General features: G+C 45.1%; 1 protein-coding gene across 1 annotated transcript; it reads left to right on the forward strand.

The window, feature by feature from the left end:
* The first annotated feature begins 775 nt into the window (after positions 1-775).
* LOC128717858 (alpha-2B adrenergic receptor-like) lies at positions 776-10,004 on the forward strand. Its single transcript, XM_053811534.1, has 3 exons — positions 776-844; positions 8,539-8,697; positions 8,848-10,004. Exons 1-3 carry the CDS (start codon positions 776-778, stop codon positions 9,916-9,918), a joined length of 1,299 nt encoding a protein of 432 aa, XP_053667509.1. The 3' UTR covers positions 9,919-10,004.
* Positions 10,005-17,263: the final 7,259 nt, after the last annotated feature.

The following is a 17,263-nucleotide window of genomic DNA, read 5'->3' on the forward strand; positions in this document are numbered from 1 at the left end:
GATACACCGGAGCGAATCGCAGTTTGGAAGGGAGCAATCGATACCGGAAAGCACAAAGTCACTGGACCGGGAGGATTTCTTTCAACTCCCCCCCAACCAACCCCTTCCCCTGGCCATCCTTCTGCTGTTATTATTATTATTTTCCAATTGCCGGTTGTCGTTTCTTTCAGACGAACGTTCACTCAACATCCCGCCCCTGGTGCGTCCCACCCTTCCGTCCTTCCCCCGTGTCCACCCGTCTTAGCTTTCGGCGCTAGGATTGTGGTAATTTATTGCGATTTGAAATTAATTTATGTCATCGGTGATATTACTTCCCGTGCCAATTTTGTCTAGTCTTTGGCGTGCCTACACCGGAGCGCTACGGCCGCAACACGCACGGAACGCTGCGAGCTTCCTGCGGACCGCAGTCACCAGGCCCTCAAAAAAAAAGGACGTCTCAAAAGGATTCAGGAAACCAGCCAGAAGTACGCTGCTGGAAGGAAAAGAGACACAAAACGAAATAAATAGCCAAACACTATGGCGGCACAACACCGACAGCAGAAGAATCGTAACGGACGCGATTGTGTCGCACAGGAAATTGGTTCGTTCGGTGAAAATGAGTAGAATCTTGATTCGTGTTCTTGCCAGCAGTACGGTGGTGGTACGGTCTAGCTTGCCTTGCCTCGCTGCGGATGAAGATGAGCTCTTCCTTTTGCTTTCTTTATCATCCTGGCCGTCCTGTAGGGAGTTAACCTACCCTTGCATCGTTCGCATCCTTCCCGAACACAGCGGTAGAATGGAACTGCTCTCGAGCGAAATCGATAATCGGCCATTAAACTTTAAGCAGCACACCCGCACCAGGGAGGTGAGCGAGAGACTGTAATAAATCTTCGATTTCCAGCTTTTCCCTTTTCCGGACTTTGGGCACTTCTCGAGTGGAACGGAACCGAACGACTCCCGCCAAAGCGGTAGCCATTCGCTTCTGCCCAGCACGGAGTGGACGATTTTTTGGTTGTGGAGGTTGGATTGGGTTTTAGTTTTGCTTCTCGGTTTCTTCCACTTCGTTTTATTTTTTGCCTTGCCAGAAAATTGAGGGGTAAATTTATGATGCTGAACTCCCGGCACTGTAGCGGGACACGCCAACCCAGCTGCCCGCTGTCGGCAGATCGGATCGATTCGTTCGATCCACCCGCCGACGGTCGAGAACATTGATTGCCTTTTAACATATTGAATACACCGGGCCATTCCGCTGACAAGAGTCCCACCACCCCTCCTCCCACCCTCTCCGCAAACCCCACCCCACCCGCAAAACCAGCAGACTGGTGAAAGGAGTTCGGTAACGACATTTGGCGATTCAATAAAAACGATACTATAACTTTTCTCTGCCCACCATCGTGGTGCCGTTTTGTTGTAGGCCATTTCATCGGTAGAAATCTTAATCCACCCGCTGCAGTGGCCCCCGGCCCCCCGGGATCAGGCTCGGAGCACGGAGCCACTATGGTGCGGTTGATTAAACACAGCCAAAATCGATTGATTCACTTTATTTGTTCGGGGTGGTGCAGTGTGGCCGTGGGACGTTGGACGGGGGAGGAAAATTAATCGAACAAAATTAGGATCATCATAACATCGGCATCGGGGTCAAGATAACAGTGAAAACTTGTTTTTCAAATCTTGATATTCAAGAAATAACTAATAATAGATTGATCTTCATTATGTTGAACAAATGTGTACAAAGAAAGCTTCAAAAAGCCGTGCAAAACGTTTAAAAATGAGTGTTTTGTCATTGCATACTTTGTTAGCTTCCTAGTAAAACATTAGAAATTAGAATTAATCAGCAATAAATTAGTCTGTGTATTTTGGGCTTAGACTACTAATTTGACCATTATCCAAATTTTGCGCCTGTGTCTATGCAATAAAAAAAAACTACCACGTTTTCTAGTGTGCTACCCTCTCTCTATATAGCTAAATTTTCTTTACATTAAGTAGAAATTTATCAACAACACAGAACTAGCCATTCTCTTGGTTGTGCTCACGTCCAACTTCTAATTTTATTTACCTCCATTTAGCAAATTCATCATCTAGATTACGCACCATGAGCCTAGTTTTCAAACCAGCGCGCAGAAAAAGAACGATTTGCTCACCACCCACAGTGTTGGAAAATAAAATTCATCCATAAACCACGAATCCTATTGTCGTATTGCCGAATAAAAGTACGCGCAGCGTATGATTTTATCACGCCCGGCACAACCAATCACAACACCGCCTGTAAGGTAGGCAACCATCATTGCAGCACGCCGCCTGTTTTTACGACACGAATGGGGGCGCACTGCACAAAATTGCTATCGATGGTGACAGTGGTTCATTGCACAGACAACACGCATACAATGGCAGGAAGATTTTATTCTCTCGTAAACCTTTCCCTGCCGTTAAACGGTAAAAAGGGTTGTCCTTTTTTTCATTTTGACCCAAAACTCGCTGAGAGAATAAAGCATCTGGTGCTGATGTTGTTGATGATGATGATGATGATGAGGAATCAGTAACAATTGAAACTATAACAGAAGAAAAAAGATCACAAATCGGATCTTGAGTCCGCAGAGCAGGTAAACTTCATGGTATCGCTCAGCGAGAGATTCGTGCTAACGCTTTAACCTACTGGAAGTAATGACTTCATGCATGCAAATGATTCATAACGCATAACGCCGCACATGTTCCGTCACGGGGTGCGAATTATGGTACCAGCCGCCGACCATGATTATTCCCCGGGCGTGAGTCCTGCATGGTGTCCCTGCCCTGCTGCTGAGCTTTGGCTTTTGATGGTGCGCTAAAAAAATGGACAAGAGAAAATGAGTTTCGGAAAAAAAATGAACCAAGGAACAGCGCATGCATTACACTTTATCTTTGCCTACTCATCCGTGCATTTCCATCCGTTGATCCGCTTTTACTACAGCTCGTCCCGGTTGGCTTAAGCTTGACTATAATGATATGATAATAATCGTTTGCACTGGCGATGAGGTACTTCCCGGTCGACGGTTCCCACCGGAACAGGTGTCGGTTACGAAACTGTGAGATCAGCAAATAAAAAGATGAGCAAAGTAAAAAAACACACCCACACACACACACATCTGAAGGTAAGCGACGTACCTTACCCACCGGTTAATGGTTTAAAACTTTCACACGGTCGGCGTCACTGCCAGCTACGGGGTTGTTCGTTTTTTAATAGTAACACTGCGGGAGCGACAGCGTTACAGGCACCTGAAAGGAAAATCTAATAAAGAAGACCAAACGGGGTGTAATTATAATGTCATTTAATTCAATTACGTCCCTTTGCTCAACAAATAACGCACTCCATGGTAACGGTGGGGCTGGTTCGGCCGGGGATTTAACGCTCCCTGCTCCGATGCTCCGGAACGGGTTGGGGATCATTTTTCTCCAACCTCCGGAACATGACATGAACGGTTGGGATTTGAGAACGTTTGCGTCACGCGAAGGCGAGAAGGCGAATCAATGTTTAGAGACCACTCCACACAAAAAGCACTCCCATTCCGGGGAGGGGTTGTTGGATATTTCACCGGTGCCAGGTGAGAAATCCGACCTCATTTACCAATTTGTGGCCGGCTCGGTGAAACGATCAACACAGCCCGGCCCGAACACCTCAAGGGCCACCGAAATACAGATCCTTCGCGTGCGGTGATGATGGTGAAATTGGATTCGATTCGGTACGCTTTCATTGCTCCACCTGGTTTACCTCCCGCATTTTGGCTATTTTACACTCTCTCGGGCGGTTCACTAATCGATAATCCCACTTCACTGGAGTACCTTGTTCTCGGCACAAAAAAAAGAAGCAACGAACGAAAACAGCGTAATCAAACACTTCGAGCGAACCAGATTACTGGAAATAAATTCTAAATTTACTCACTATCACTGGAATTCAATTTCGAATATACCTTTTTTTTTTTGCTCGCTTCTTCTGATCCACATTTTTTACCGTTCCTTCGCGTATCTGATGGCAAAAGAAAATAAGCTAAACATCGCCAACTGGTATTCTAACTCCGCCAGTGGCCCTCGGCAAATAACCATTCTGTTGCAGTTTTAATTAAATGCAACGTGCATGGCGAGCACGATTGTGTGAAACGAGGGTTCGTTTATTTTCTCCCTTCTTGTTTGCCACACTAAGATACGAATGTGAATCATGTGTCATGCGCTTGCACGACGCTGTACGTGTTCTGCGTTTTGTGTGTCTTCGGAAGCAGATACGGAAATTTAGTAACCCCTCCCCGTTTGGTACGCCCGGGTTAGTCAGTTAACTCTTTTAATTGTAATTGTCAAGCATGCTGTTAAAACTTGCTCCAGGACTGGTACGCTCGGTCACGTAATAGGAAGACACCGACGCTGCCCGACGTCCCCAGCCATTGGAAAGTAAATGCTAATTCATTACAACTGTAGCTTGGGAGCTTACGGACAGCTCGATAAACTGGACAATGTTAAGCTTTGGCCAACGGTTCTAAATTAGAAGATTGTCTTTGCTCTTCGTCCCGTTACACCATTGACATTTGGAAACTAATTGTACTCGAAAAAAAACTATCAACCAACACATGAGCAACCGTTAACACAAAACCGGTAAAGGTGTAACGATTTGTTAAAATTTTGTTCGCTTGCAGATCAATAATTTAAAATATTTAATTAATCTAATTAATTAAATGCATACTTCTTCGTGCCACAAAGATCATCACGGGCATGGTGACCTTACCTAACTTGCTTTATAAACTTTAGTTTACGTCATATAGCAATCCCTGTCCTTAAAATATTATGAAAACGGTAAAAAAACCCTTTTTAGAACATTTTTTATGCACAGGAAAGCTCGCTGCCGCCGAACGTGTTAAGCATAAAACGAAATGAAATTTATTGCCTCACCCCTTTCTCATTTTCACCTATTTCAACCGCTTGGGAAATTATTTTCAAAATTTATCTCAATGTCAGGCGTAGCTTCTCTAATCTGCTGGCTAACCTTCACCGAAAGCCTGCCCCGCTTAATCAGTTTTGCCGTAATCCCATAAACTCAAACTACCATTAGCATTTGGTGTTGTTAGTTTTCCTCCCCCCCCTCGGTCCGGGGGTTTTCCCGCCTTTTCCACGCTTACACCGGCATCAATCAAAAACGAGTTAACGCGCTACCACTTGCCGCTAATCAATTATCTTAGATTTTCATACCCCACCTTCCCAGTGCCAGACATCATCGACGCCGATGTGATGTCGCCACCGCCGTCGTTGTCGGTCCCTCAACCGTAGTCTTATTCCGTTGCGCAAAAATAACGGAAAACACTTTCTCATTATCTTCACAGCTGCGGGGTCCAATGAAGCTAATCGCACAAATTGGCTCGAACCAATTAAGGGAGCCGGTGGGTTTCGGCGCGGCCAGCGACGATGGTTTACCCCCTGGCACGCTGATCCGGTCCGGTGCGCGTGAATATAATTTTATTAGCGTTGTAGCGGTTGCCGATCAACCTTCCGCCACTACGGACGGGTGACATTTTTCAGAACCCACCGTTTCGCGACCGGGCACCGGGTTCTAATTTGATAGAATTAATTTTCATTTCGGCGATATCATTTGTTACTCCACCGGGTAGTGCCGTGTCAGACTTGGATGCGTTAATTTAGAAACGTTTTGCAAAGCAAGTTAATGTTTCAGCATCCTGCCAGTCATTTGTTGACATTTGTTGACAAAGCGTGCTTTACACAGCATGCCTTACCGGACTGGCACTGTGTCTGTGGTCATTAAACTCCTTGAAGGGACGTTATGCCATGCCTATTGCATACCTTTAGGCGATAATGCATATTTGATACCTTTTCAATACAGGTTTACTGTTATCTACGACCATTTTGATACAGCTTTCCTTTGACGAAAGTTTAGAATCTTCCGGTGCTGGTGATAACTCGGCCCAAGAAGTGACTGAATCAGATATCCTTTTAGCGTCACGTTGACTACGGAGAGTGCTATCAAAAATTAGTGATTGCGTACTTTTAGGCGTGCAGACTAATCCAACACTAAGCTCACAAGTTATATTCATTTTACACTGTAGAATGTAGAACCTACAGCCTGCATGTACTATCAATGGCACTATTTTAAATTTCGCCTTAAAGTATGCAACCCGCACTACAAAACAATCCTAGCACCCAGAAATCTTAGCTTGCATGTTCCATTTTTGGGCGATTTGCAATCGAAACAAAGTTCCCTAACCATGTATTGTTCATTTGCCATCAGCACGTTCCAACCCTGGCAACATATCACATGCAGCACATGAAATTGGATCCCTGACATGATCGAACATGCTCTTTCGTCGTAGGCAAAACGGCACATTCAAACGAGGGCTTCACCAGCTTCCCAGCGAAGATTATTTTCGCACAGCAAGATAATTTCCCCATTAACAGTGTGCTTTGTAGTGGAGCAGTGCAGCTCATCAAGCCGAGACACGATGTGATGTGAAGAAACACAGCCCACAAAACGTGTCCTGCCTTGGCGTCGCTGCCGAAGCAATCTTCATCGACATGTACATTCCGATCTTTGCCCGGCCATCACAAACCGGGTACTTTTGTTGCGTCATTTATGTAGTACCGCACAATAAATCCTTCACCCAGTATCATTCCACCACATCCACACACACATACACAGCCAACGAGGGGACGCAAGTGAATCAGTTCATTATGGAAATGAAAGCCACTCATCAAGCCGCCCGTACGTCGTCATCGGGGCGGTTCGGTTTCGGTGGGTCTGCCGACACCGACTGCCGGCATCTATCATTTCCATCTGACGCACGGTCCGAAACACTGTGCGACCACTGCGTACCGTACGTGTGTATGTTCATTTCGATTGCCGTACCGGGCCTCAAACCTTTCAGTCGAAACAGTCGGATGACAAATTGTCTCCAACTAGAGCATTGCTTTCCTTTCGGCACGGACTGGCTGGTGCGTTGGCAAACCGTTCACACATCTTGCTGTGCAGTCGAATGCTGCGGTTAGCGTCCTGTCCTTGCGTTTGCTCCAATGCCCGACCCCGTCTGTTTCGATCGACCCGCTCGGTAGGGTCCTCCGCTGCGATGTTGCGATGTGTAATTTCGGCATTTGTTTTCACCTAGCGCCCGGCACGGGGTTTGTGGATGAACGCGTGCTGTTGCGGGCTGATGCTTGTTGCTGATTTCGACAGCGGCAACGATTCTTCGGGAACACCACGGACCGAAGGATTGGGTCGTCCTTCGGCAAAGCCCAGTTATCGCACGATCCCAGCAGCCATGCCGCCAGCGACCGAAAGTCGATGTCGGTGGCAGGGAAACGAGCATTTATCAGCATCAAATCACGCGTCGCATATGCTAAAGACGTTGACAGGGTGTGCATGACAGGGGTGGTTGGGATGGTGGCGAGTGATGTTGGCCCCGGGGCACCCGAATGCCACAAAACGGTAAACCCGTAACCCGGCACCCGGCCCTGCTTTTATCAAACGATGAAACCGAACGGCGGTTCATCTGGAGGCTTTATTTTTCCTTCCTTTACGACACATTCATGCGACTCGTACATGCGACCAGGCGGGACGACCCAGCACGATACCGAGCGGACGCGGACGCTCATCAGTGACGAGAGTGAGTTTCTTGGATTTTGGGGGATAAACAAAGCCTACGTTTGGATGCGTACGTTGTGTGCCCTGCCTGCTCGCCTCTTCCCCTCTTTTTCAACCCATGCCCTAAGTGGCGCACCACAAAGGCTCCAACCGGTGCCTTCTCGAAGCAGAAACGCTTGTAACATCCTTGCGCACGCCTCACTCGACGACTCATACGAAGGTTTGCTGTTAAGGCACTGGGTACCCGGAGCAGCCGTATCAGTCCCCTGGCATCGTTACATCTGGTTAAGAGACGGACGAAATAAATGCGATGAATTGAGAGGATTTATTATGCCAAAGTGTTTTTCCCGGGTACCGAAAAACCTGGGGGGGAAAACAATGTGGATGGTTGGTGACAACTAGCGTTGTAAGCATTTCAAAGGACGGAGTACATTTGGTTAACTGAAGTCGCTGGATTTAGAGAAACATCTGATTCGTGGACCCTTTTTGTTGCTATTATTTTTAACGATACGTTACTGCTTGAATCGCCCAAGCTGTGCAAAATAACAATAAAATATTGCAATTCATATTAAGATGCGCTTGGTACGCTTAAATGTATGCTATACACAACTATTTCATATTGAAGAATATGGGAAAAAATATCTAACTCATAATTTTAAGATTCTAATTCTAACTTTTTTTTTGCCTAGAAATGTAACATTTCTGTATCCATGAGCTCTTTTCATACTTCTATTTCTTCAAGACGAACCTTGAAGAAGCCTAATGTCTAATGGCATAAAACACGACCTCCCCGAAATGACTCGAAATTCAGCTCAATGCATCAAAGCTTTACAGATGTTTCAACTTACTGATCTTCACAAAACCTGATTAAAAATATTCCATGATTATAAAAAAAGGGTGTACGTAAATTATATAAATCTAATGAACCAATGTCTACTTGTTTTATTCTGCAGCTAAGTCAAGACATCGGTTACGTGCTGTACTCGGCACTCGGATCGTTCTACATTCCGAGCTGCATCATGGTGTTCGTCTACATCCGGATCTATTTTGCGGCGAAGGCCCGTGCGCGGCGCGGTATCCGTAAGAAACCGCTAAAACCACCGAGCGAACAGGTAGGTTGTAGGGAAAACGCCTAAAGATATGCAATGCTAAAAACATAATTATTCTTTTCATGTGCATCCGCCACTTGGTTGGTGATCTTTGGTTTGTTTTTAAATCGACTGCACCCGGCACATCTGCTCTGTTCTGCTCTTCCCCTACAGGATACGAGCTTCACGCGAAATGCCGGTACCGTGCCGATGCCATCGCTACCCAGTGCCTCTAGCAATAACAATCAGTCGACGGCGCAACACCCGCTGCAACTGTCCACCGGTACGGGCGGTACGCAGCCCGTCGGCAACACTATCAGCGGGTCGACGCAAATCGCGACGATAGAGCCGCCCCCGCGCGGTACCAGCTCGTCGGCCGGTACGCCGATGCCCATCCCGGTCGTGACGTGCGACTTCGCCTCGGACATGTCGACGAGCGAGGCGGCGACGGCCGAACAGGACAATCACGGGCCAATCTCGCCGGTCGGGACGGGTGGGCTTGAGCCGAAGGATACGCTTAAGGTGGCGCAACCGATGCAGCAGGGCCGGAGCAGTAGTACGAACGGTATTACGTCGGCCGGCAGTACCGAACCGTCACCATCGCCGTCCGCCACCGCCCGGAACCGGGCGCTCTCGGTCGGGATCGATACGGACATGGTGAGCGAGTTCGACCCGTCCAGCTCGGACTCGGGCGTGATCAGCCGGTGTGCGGTGGTGAAACCGCTCAAGTTTCGCCTCTGCCAGCCAATCTTCGGCAAGGGTAAGGCAAAATCGCGCCAAACCAATGCGAAAACCGGCCATGGTGGGTCGGGCGGTGGTGGGCGTGGTGGTGGCAACTGTACACAACCGATGCTGGGTGGTGCGAGCGGCAGTGGCGGCCAGCAGGCCATCTCGCAGCTGATCGCTGCCAAGCAGACGGACAGTGCGTGCAGCGAGCTGGAACCGGCGCTACCACCGAAACCGAAACCGCGCGACCCGGAGAAGGAAAAGCGACGCATCGCGCGTAAGAAGGAAAAGCGGGCCACGCTCATCTTGGGTCTGATCATGGGCAGCTTCATCGCGTGCTGGTTGCCGTTCTTCTTCCTGTACATACTCGTGCCGGTCTGCCCGGATTGCCACATCCCGGAGAGTGCGTTCTCGCTCGCGTTCTGGCTCGGCTACATGAACTCAGCGCTCAATCCGGCCATCTACACCATCTTCAACAAGGACTTTCGGCGCGCGTTCCGGCGCATCCTGTTCAAGTGATGTTTAGCGTACGTGTGCTGCTATCGCTGCGTCTCCCGTAGCATCGAGAAGGCTACGGAGCGGGCCATTGGCGGCGCACAGCTCGGCGGCGGCTACCGGGGTGGCTACATGCGATGATAATACGCGCCGCTAGGTGGCGCCACCACAACCCCGGCACGGCTGTCCCTGCACCGGCGCTGGTTCGCCCTTATCGCGCTTCTCCTATCCCGCTATCCACCGACCGGCATTGCCGCGCTGAACGCCACCATCGTCATCTTCGTCGCCGACGCATCCCGGTGCAAGGCGCCCGGCAGGTATGCAATGCCGCCCATCTATCGGTAACACCAAAACAAAAGTAACGCGTTACAGTAAGAACGAACTAATCAAAACCAAATACTTCGCACGTGTATGTATGAGTTTTTGTGCGTGTGTGTGTGTGTGCGTTAGCGAAAAGTAAACACACGCTCACACACACCTCACACTCGCATCCACCTCCACCTGTAGTCGAACGTTGGGCATAGGTGCGAGTGTGGATGTGGGTGTATATGTGTGTGTGGGGCTGAAAAGCGCACAAAATCGCAGAAAAAAAGGTGTGTGAACGTTAGCAGTATTTTCCCCACCAATTACTCTCCCACCTAGCTAATGTGACCAGGTACAGTATATAGACGAAGAGAAGGCCAGAAAACTACGAACAAAAATACCAAAATTGGAAAAAGAAGCATACAACAAGTTGATCAAAAAAGCAAAAAAAAAGGAAACTAATACTTACAACTAATCGCACTACACGGTGTAACACAGTTTGCATTTTTAGGCAAGTACAAGCAAAAAGTGGAACACAGAAAGAAAGCTAAGCCAATCGGAGCGGAGAAAGCATTATAATTGTGCAGCAAAACTGTAGCGTACGTTAGAGCGGGAAAGAGGGGGGAAACAAGTAAACGTAAACACGTAGTCTTAAGATCGGATACGGAGCGGCAGGAGAGCAGTAGCGGTACGTTATACAAGGAAACACATCTTTTCTTAACTAACTGTGTATAGCGCATAAGAGAAAAATCAAAATTCAACAAACTCGTGCTCGTACTTAACATAGCCCCAACCAAAACTTCCCACTCATACGAATCCCCCTCGAAATTGAAGGTGGGCAGCGTAAGGAGCGTTCGTTCCCTTGTTACTTGATATGGCATATATCTATAAGCATCCTTCATTAACGGACCGACGTACTTACACAAATGCAATATGGTGACTAGTTCGTAAGTTTAGATAACTAATAACTTCAACAACTAATTAGCACACAAAACAATGGGAAACCATGTAATGGGGCAGGGGGGGGGGGGGGGGGTTGGTAGTAATACATCTAACCGTTGATAGGGAAAGATAGACGGGAAACGGGCTGGTAATGAGGGGAAGGGAATAGAAAGGAATGGTGATATAGGGGAAAAAACGTATAGGGCTACTAGGGTTAATAATTAAATAATGTGGTAAGATGCAATTGGTGGGTTCAGGCGGCTGGATGGCAAGCAGTCGTTTATCAGCCTAGTTGGTTCAATACAGGGTGCCGCAGAGAAGAATGCGAAACTGCTTGTACCAGCTCAATCATTAGCTTTAATGCGTTCATTTGGTTGAGAATTGGTTTGTTGATGTTTAATTATGATTAAAATTTCAGAGCTCTGGATATGCTTAACTGCCAATTTGTACGAATTCGCTAGGAGTTGTGGAATTTGTGAGAATTCCATCGAGATGGTTTTAGGCGTGCTTTCTACCCAGAACACTACTGTGGATGTCAAACAACCGATTTGTCCACAGTCATTGATACCAGGAAGATCTTTAAGGAGTGGTCCTAACCAAGGCCAACCAGAACGTAAAGAGATCGTATTCAAAAATTGTGAGCGATTCGGCCTGTGCAAAGATTTCTCACAAACTGTTTGATTCCATCAGGAGTTTTGCCAAGCAAGAAAAACATTGCTGACATATCAAATTAATCATCATCTCTTGCAACCTCCTGCAGTCTTCTAGAGTCAGGGTGATACACTTCATGATTACCACACAGATTGATTGATTTGACTAAACAAACTTACGGATAATCTAGAAGGGTGGAGTTGAAGTTCCAAACCAAATATCAAGACCATGACCATGATATTTGGCTTTTCGGTACTGATGTTTAAAAAAAAACAAAGTGTATATCGATTTTTTAAGGATCGAGCAGAACATTGTTTAACCGACAACTTCACTTACTTAACAATCAGAACATTGTCCTACAACATGATGAAGTACTATGTCAAGTAGGAAAGCAAATACCAACATTAATCCAAAATATTTGTGACCCCCTAGGAGGTTGAATCTTTGCCCCAGCGGGATCTTAGATTTGGTAAAGTAAAAGCCTGACATCTCAATCTAATATGAAGTCCCTAAGGTCTGAAATCGTAGGATTACGGATTGGATCGGAGGATATTATTTACAGTTGTTGTAAACATTGTTTGTCTGTAGCAGAAATACAATTTTCGCATTTATTCCTGCTTCACCCTGTGCACACAACGACCATTCGCTAACTCTTATCATTTATTTGTGTATTTCGCACGCCGCAATTGGTCTGAAAAATTGGAGCTTAACTTCATTTCAAACTCTTTTGGCCCCGAATACGAACAAATCATGCAACAATGTTAATAATTTATTCCATTTTATAGATTATTGTGGAACATTTCATGGTATATTATTTTATTTTTATGTTGACATTTTAACGCTGCATAAGTCATAAGCCACCGCCTACCATACGCAACGGAAGTGGAGGAAACCTGTAAAAATTAATGACTAATAGTTGGTAAATACCGGTATAAAAAAGGGGCCAGCGTTACGTGACCGTTACTTCGCGTAACGATCGCGTAACCAAGCGTGCCAACCTATCGAACGTAATGCGTCCGCTGTATATAAGGATTCACATTGAAGATTTACAAACAAAACCACACAAAAAGAAACAAACACACACAAAGAAACAGATACATACATCGTGTATAGTTGTTCTAGCAATCCTGGATATCTAGCTGTTTGCGCAAATCGACACATCTTACGTTAACGATTTTTAATACAACTGCGCGAGCGTCCACCTATGTGCGCGTGGGTGTGTATATGTGTGAGTGTGTGTTTATCTGTATGTGATAATATGGCGTTCCACGTTGGGGAGGGGGGAGGCGGGAGGAAGATTTTAAACCATTTAAAATCAGCCTCTCGGTGCTCGGTGCGGAGTATAAATTACTAGCCAATCGGTTGGTTTCATCGAAGCCCAGGCCCAATCGGGTAAGCACTTTACGGTGCTGAGTACATTTGAAGCAATAACACTAACAGCACTCCGTATATTCATCCCTCCCAACACTATGCTATCAATATGCAGCCGGTGTTTTGTACATACACACATCGAATTTCGCATTTATTGCAAAACCAAACAGAAAAGTGTCATATTGCATCGCGCATTGCATACATGCGGGCGCCGATATTCATAGTAGAGTCATATTAGCAAAATTACTACCTACGAATCGTTGTCACCTGTACATAGGTCACCGAACGTTGTTTAGAACGGAAACAAAGAAACCGCTGCACACACAGATGCATACACACACACACATACACACCCACACAAACGCACGCCATGGGAGCGTATACAAGCGCGGTGACGATTAAAAGTGGGTGAGAGCGAGAGCGCACACCAATTGGGTGTCATATTATGAGGATGGATAAATAAAGCAAAGTCGTCCGGAAAACCAACGGTCGACGAATGTTAGGTTAAGGCAAAAATTACAACAGCCATCACAACTAAAAAAGATATCTAAATCGTTTAAGAGAGTTTTCTTTGTTTATTTTTTTAACAACCATATTCTAATGAATGTTGAACCAAAACCAAAACAAAACTAAAAAAATCCCTGTACACCTAAGTATTGAATTGTGCGAGGAGACGACGAAGTATAAAATTGTATGACAAGGAGATAAACAAAGAGAAAAACATACACACACACACACAAACAATAACAAAGTTTAAAACAACTAATAATGATAGCACGTAAGTCGTACTAAACTTGCAGCAGTATAGTATAGCGAAATTAAGCAAACAAACAAAATAAACACACACACACACATAAGAAAACAAATCCAAAAATCAACACTTATGCATACGTTTAAGCAAGCAAACAAACAAAAAAAAACCAAACCATTACACACTACATTTACTATGTATTGTCCATTGGCACGTCCATGGTACAAACATGATGAAAGCAAACCAAGTGAAATTAGATGTTTTTTGTGGAGCGCTGCGCCGAGATGTTGTGGATAAAAAAAAAAGGCAGGCAACAAAATATATATACATATATATACAAAACTAACACCACGAAACGGAATCCATTTTCTCGGCAAAACTCCCAATTTATTCGTAAGGTGCAAAACTACTTTAGAGCGCATTGGTCTGATATACTTGTTTTAGGTGACCCATCGCTAGCGGATACGATATAAGGTGCAGGTGACTTTCCTTTTTTTATTTGTTTGCGTGTGTGGATGTGCATACGAGTGCAAGATACATATAGATGCAATGTGTGGACGCAGGGTGTGAATGAGCGTTACAATTGAAGCCAAATAGAATGGAAGCCATTTCAACTCGAAGCAATTGGGTGAACGCGAAAGGGAGGGACATGGGGTGCATGGTGCACCCGGCGCGGGAGATAGCAAAACAAAGGATACGCAAACAGGGCACACTGGCCCCGTTGACGAATTTGGTGCATGGTGATAAAGGGTTCATAGGTTAATAATTAGCAGAGCTAAGACGATCCGCGTCACAACTTGTTAAATAAGGAATGGTAATTATTCTAAATAATTCATACAAATTCACAACACACAAGCAGAGGGAAAAATACTACAAGCAAAGCAAAACCAGAGAGGAGAATAAAATAAATAACGCCCACTTAGATAAACTACCACAAAGGAAACATTTAAATGTGTAAAACCTGTGCAGCGTGGAGTGAACAAAAGCTATCACGGTACGGTGATGGCGAAACTGCGCATTAGCAAAACAATTTATTAGTGTCTATTTAAAAAGTTTAGCTAAATTATAACGAAGAAGTAAACAAACAAACAAAAAAACACTTTAAAAAAAACGTTACGACATCCACCATACAATGCATGTTTTATGTGGTCCAGTGCTCCAGTTGTTTGTGAGCATTTTTCTATAGTGTGTGCGTGTTTGTGTGTATCTCTTGTCGGGAGAGCTCCCAGAGCTTCGAAGCTCCGGTTCTTCCTTTCAAATTTGCGAAAGGGGCGAAGCAAATGGGCCGGTGGAAAAACTAAATCAACAGTAAAAACAAATAAAAATTAAACATCGTTAAGCATAAGCATAGATGGATTTTTGTTTTACTGTTTTTCTTTTCTTTTCCTTTCCTTTCTTTTAGCGACATTTGTGCATCATAAACTGAAACTCAAAACAATCGGTGTCTAGTAGTGTGTAAAATTGCGGACCCGCAAAGCCGCATTCAAAAAACAAACATTGCACGAATAGCAATAAAACGAACGCCATTAAGACGGTTTTTGGTAGAAGGATGAGCGGTGCGGGGGAGAGGGAAGGGGATTCGGGGAGTAAAACCCAAAGCCAAATCTAGCTAGTAAGATGGATGGGGTTTAAAATATACATCTTATAGCATAGCAAAAAAAAAGAAAACCCATACACACAAACAGTATAAATCAACGAGCATACCATGCACCGGCGAGCGTGGTTCATACCCACTTTACCCATCAATAAATGAGCATAAGCATAAGCGCATAACGAGGTTTCTGATCGATTATTACATTTAATGCTAAGCTAGAGGGCCCGATCGTTCTCTAACGTAGATGTGACATGACCATTGGGAGGGCGGGGCTAGAAAAGCACCGCCGGAAAGCAGAAGCAGTACACACGCACATACCAAAACACACATACCGCACCACACGAACCGAGGACCACGAAACCTAGTCACCCAACTCGGTAAATTATTATAAACCCCCACCAACCAGGTATTCGTGAAATGGATTGCATACATTGAGGCGCTCAAATTATGCAAGGGTTATGCATGAGCCTCAACTAACACTTTAATTCAATCATATAATTATTCATTCAGTTAAATTCATTCGTTTACAATGGTTTGTTGCCGGAATTTTCAAATATTTCTTGCATTAACGATCATTATCAGTCGAATTAATTATTTTATACAATTGATTTACAAAATCGCTACTGAACAATGGAATCAAATGCAATTAATACAATTTATACCAGCTGAAAAATAAAATTTTATTTATTTGTATATGTATTTTGTTTGCATCTTTCTTAATTAGCTAGACTAATGAATATTCAAAACGAATTAACTTTCGCACTTTTTATACGCCTAAATCTATGCAATCGAAGGAACTACCACGTGGTAGGAGTTTTCTAACATTTTACCGACCGACTCTGTACCACGAAAATGCTTCTGTACTCTAATATTTTCCTCCTACTTTACCACACCTTTCCACATCGTTTCTCCCCTTCCCTTTGCTCCATCCCAGCAAATCGATTTCCCTAACAGCTTATTTTCTCCCTTGCATGCTCTTGGCACGTACGTAAAAGAAATGAAATCTGTCAACAGCTTATTCCTCTGCTGGAATAAAAATAAACCACGGCGAAAAAAAAGCAACCCAACACAGCAAAACAACATCACACAAAACGTAGCATTTACAACAAATAAACAAAAATGAGAGCTTGAGATGCGAGAGCGGGCAAGCAAAACGCACGAACAGCCAGGAAATAAGCAATAATAGAGCAGCATACGGTAAACATAAATGTACTGACCGTAACTGCAAACCATACACGACGGTACACCACAGCAAGAGGGAAATAACCAACCACATGACCACTGTAATAGGCCAGTGAGCAAGCGAGCCAAACAAGTTACGAACAATGCGCCAGCTACAAAAGAGGGGCAAATAAAAATAACAAAAAAATAAATAACCGGGTGGGAGGGGGTGGTGGGAGTGGCAAGAAAAACTGGACAGAACAATAGAAATGGGTGAAGTAGAAACCGAACCAAACAAAATGGAGGCAAACTGATGCCAAAAGTTAGCTCTGTGCTGATACATAGTATGACCCTAACGGTACAATAGGGGGGTGAGTGAGAACAGGGTGGGAGGAAGGGGAGAGGTGTGGTGAAGGGAGGAAGCAGTGAAGGATAACACAATAGAGGGTCAAAGCACAAGGGAAGCACAAAATTAAGCATTCCGACTCCGAGCACTTGGGGCGCGACAGCGTCCATTTTTCTTCGACCAAGATGGCGGGGGGTGGGTTTGGTTTCTGTCTGCGTTGTGTATGTAGATGTGTGTGTGTGTTTTTTTT

The sequence above is a fragment of the Anopheles marshallii genome, chromosome X (genome assembly GCF_943734725.1).
Source record: "Anopheles marshallii chromosome X, idAnoMarsDA_429_01, whole genome shotgun sequence".
In the NCBI taxonomy this organism is placed as follows: domain Eukaryota; kingdom Metazoa; phylum Arthropoda; class Insecta; order Diptera; family Culicidae; genus Anopheles; species Anopheles marshallii.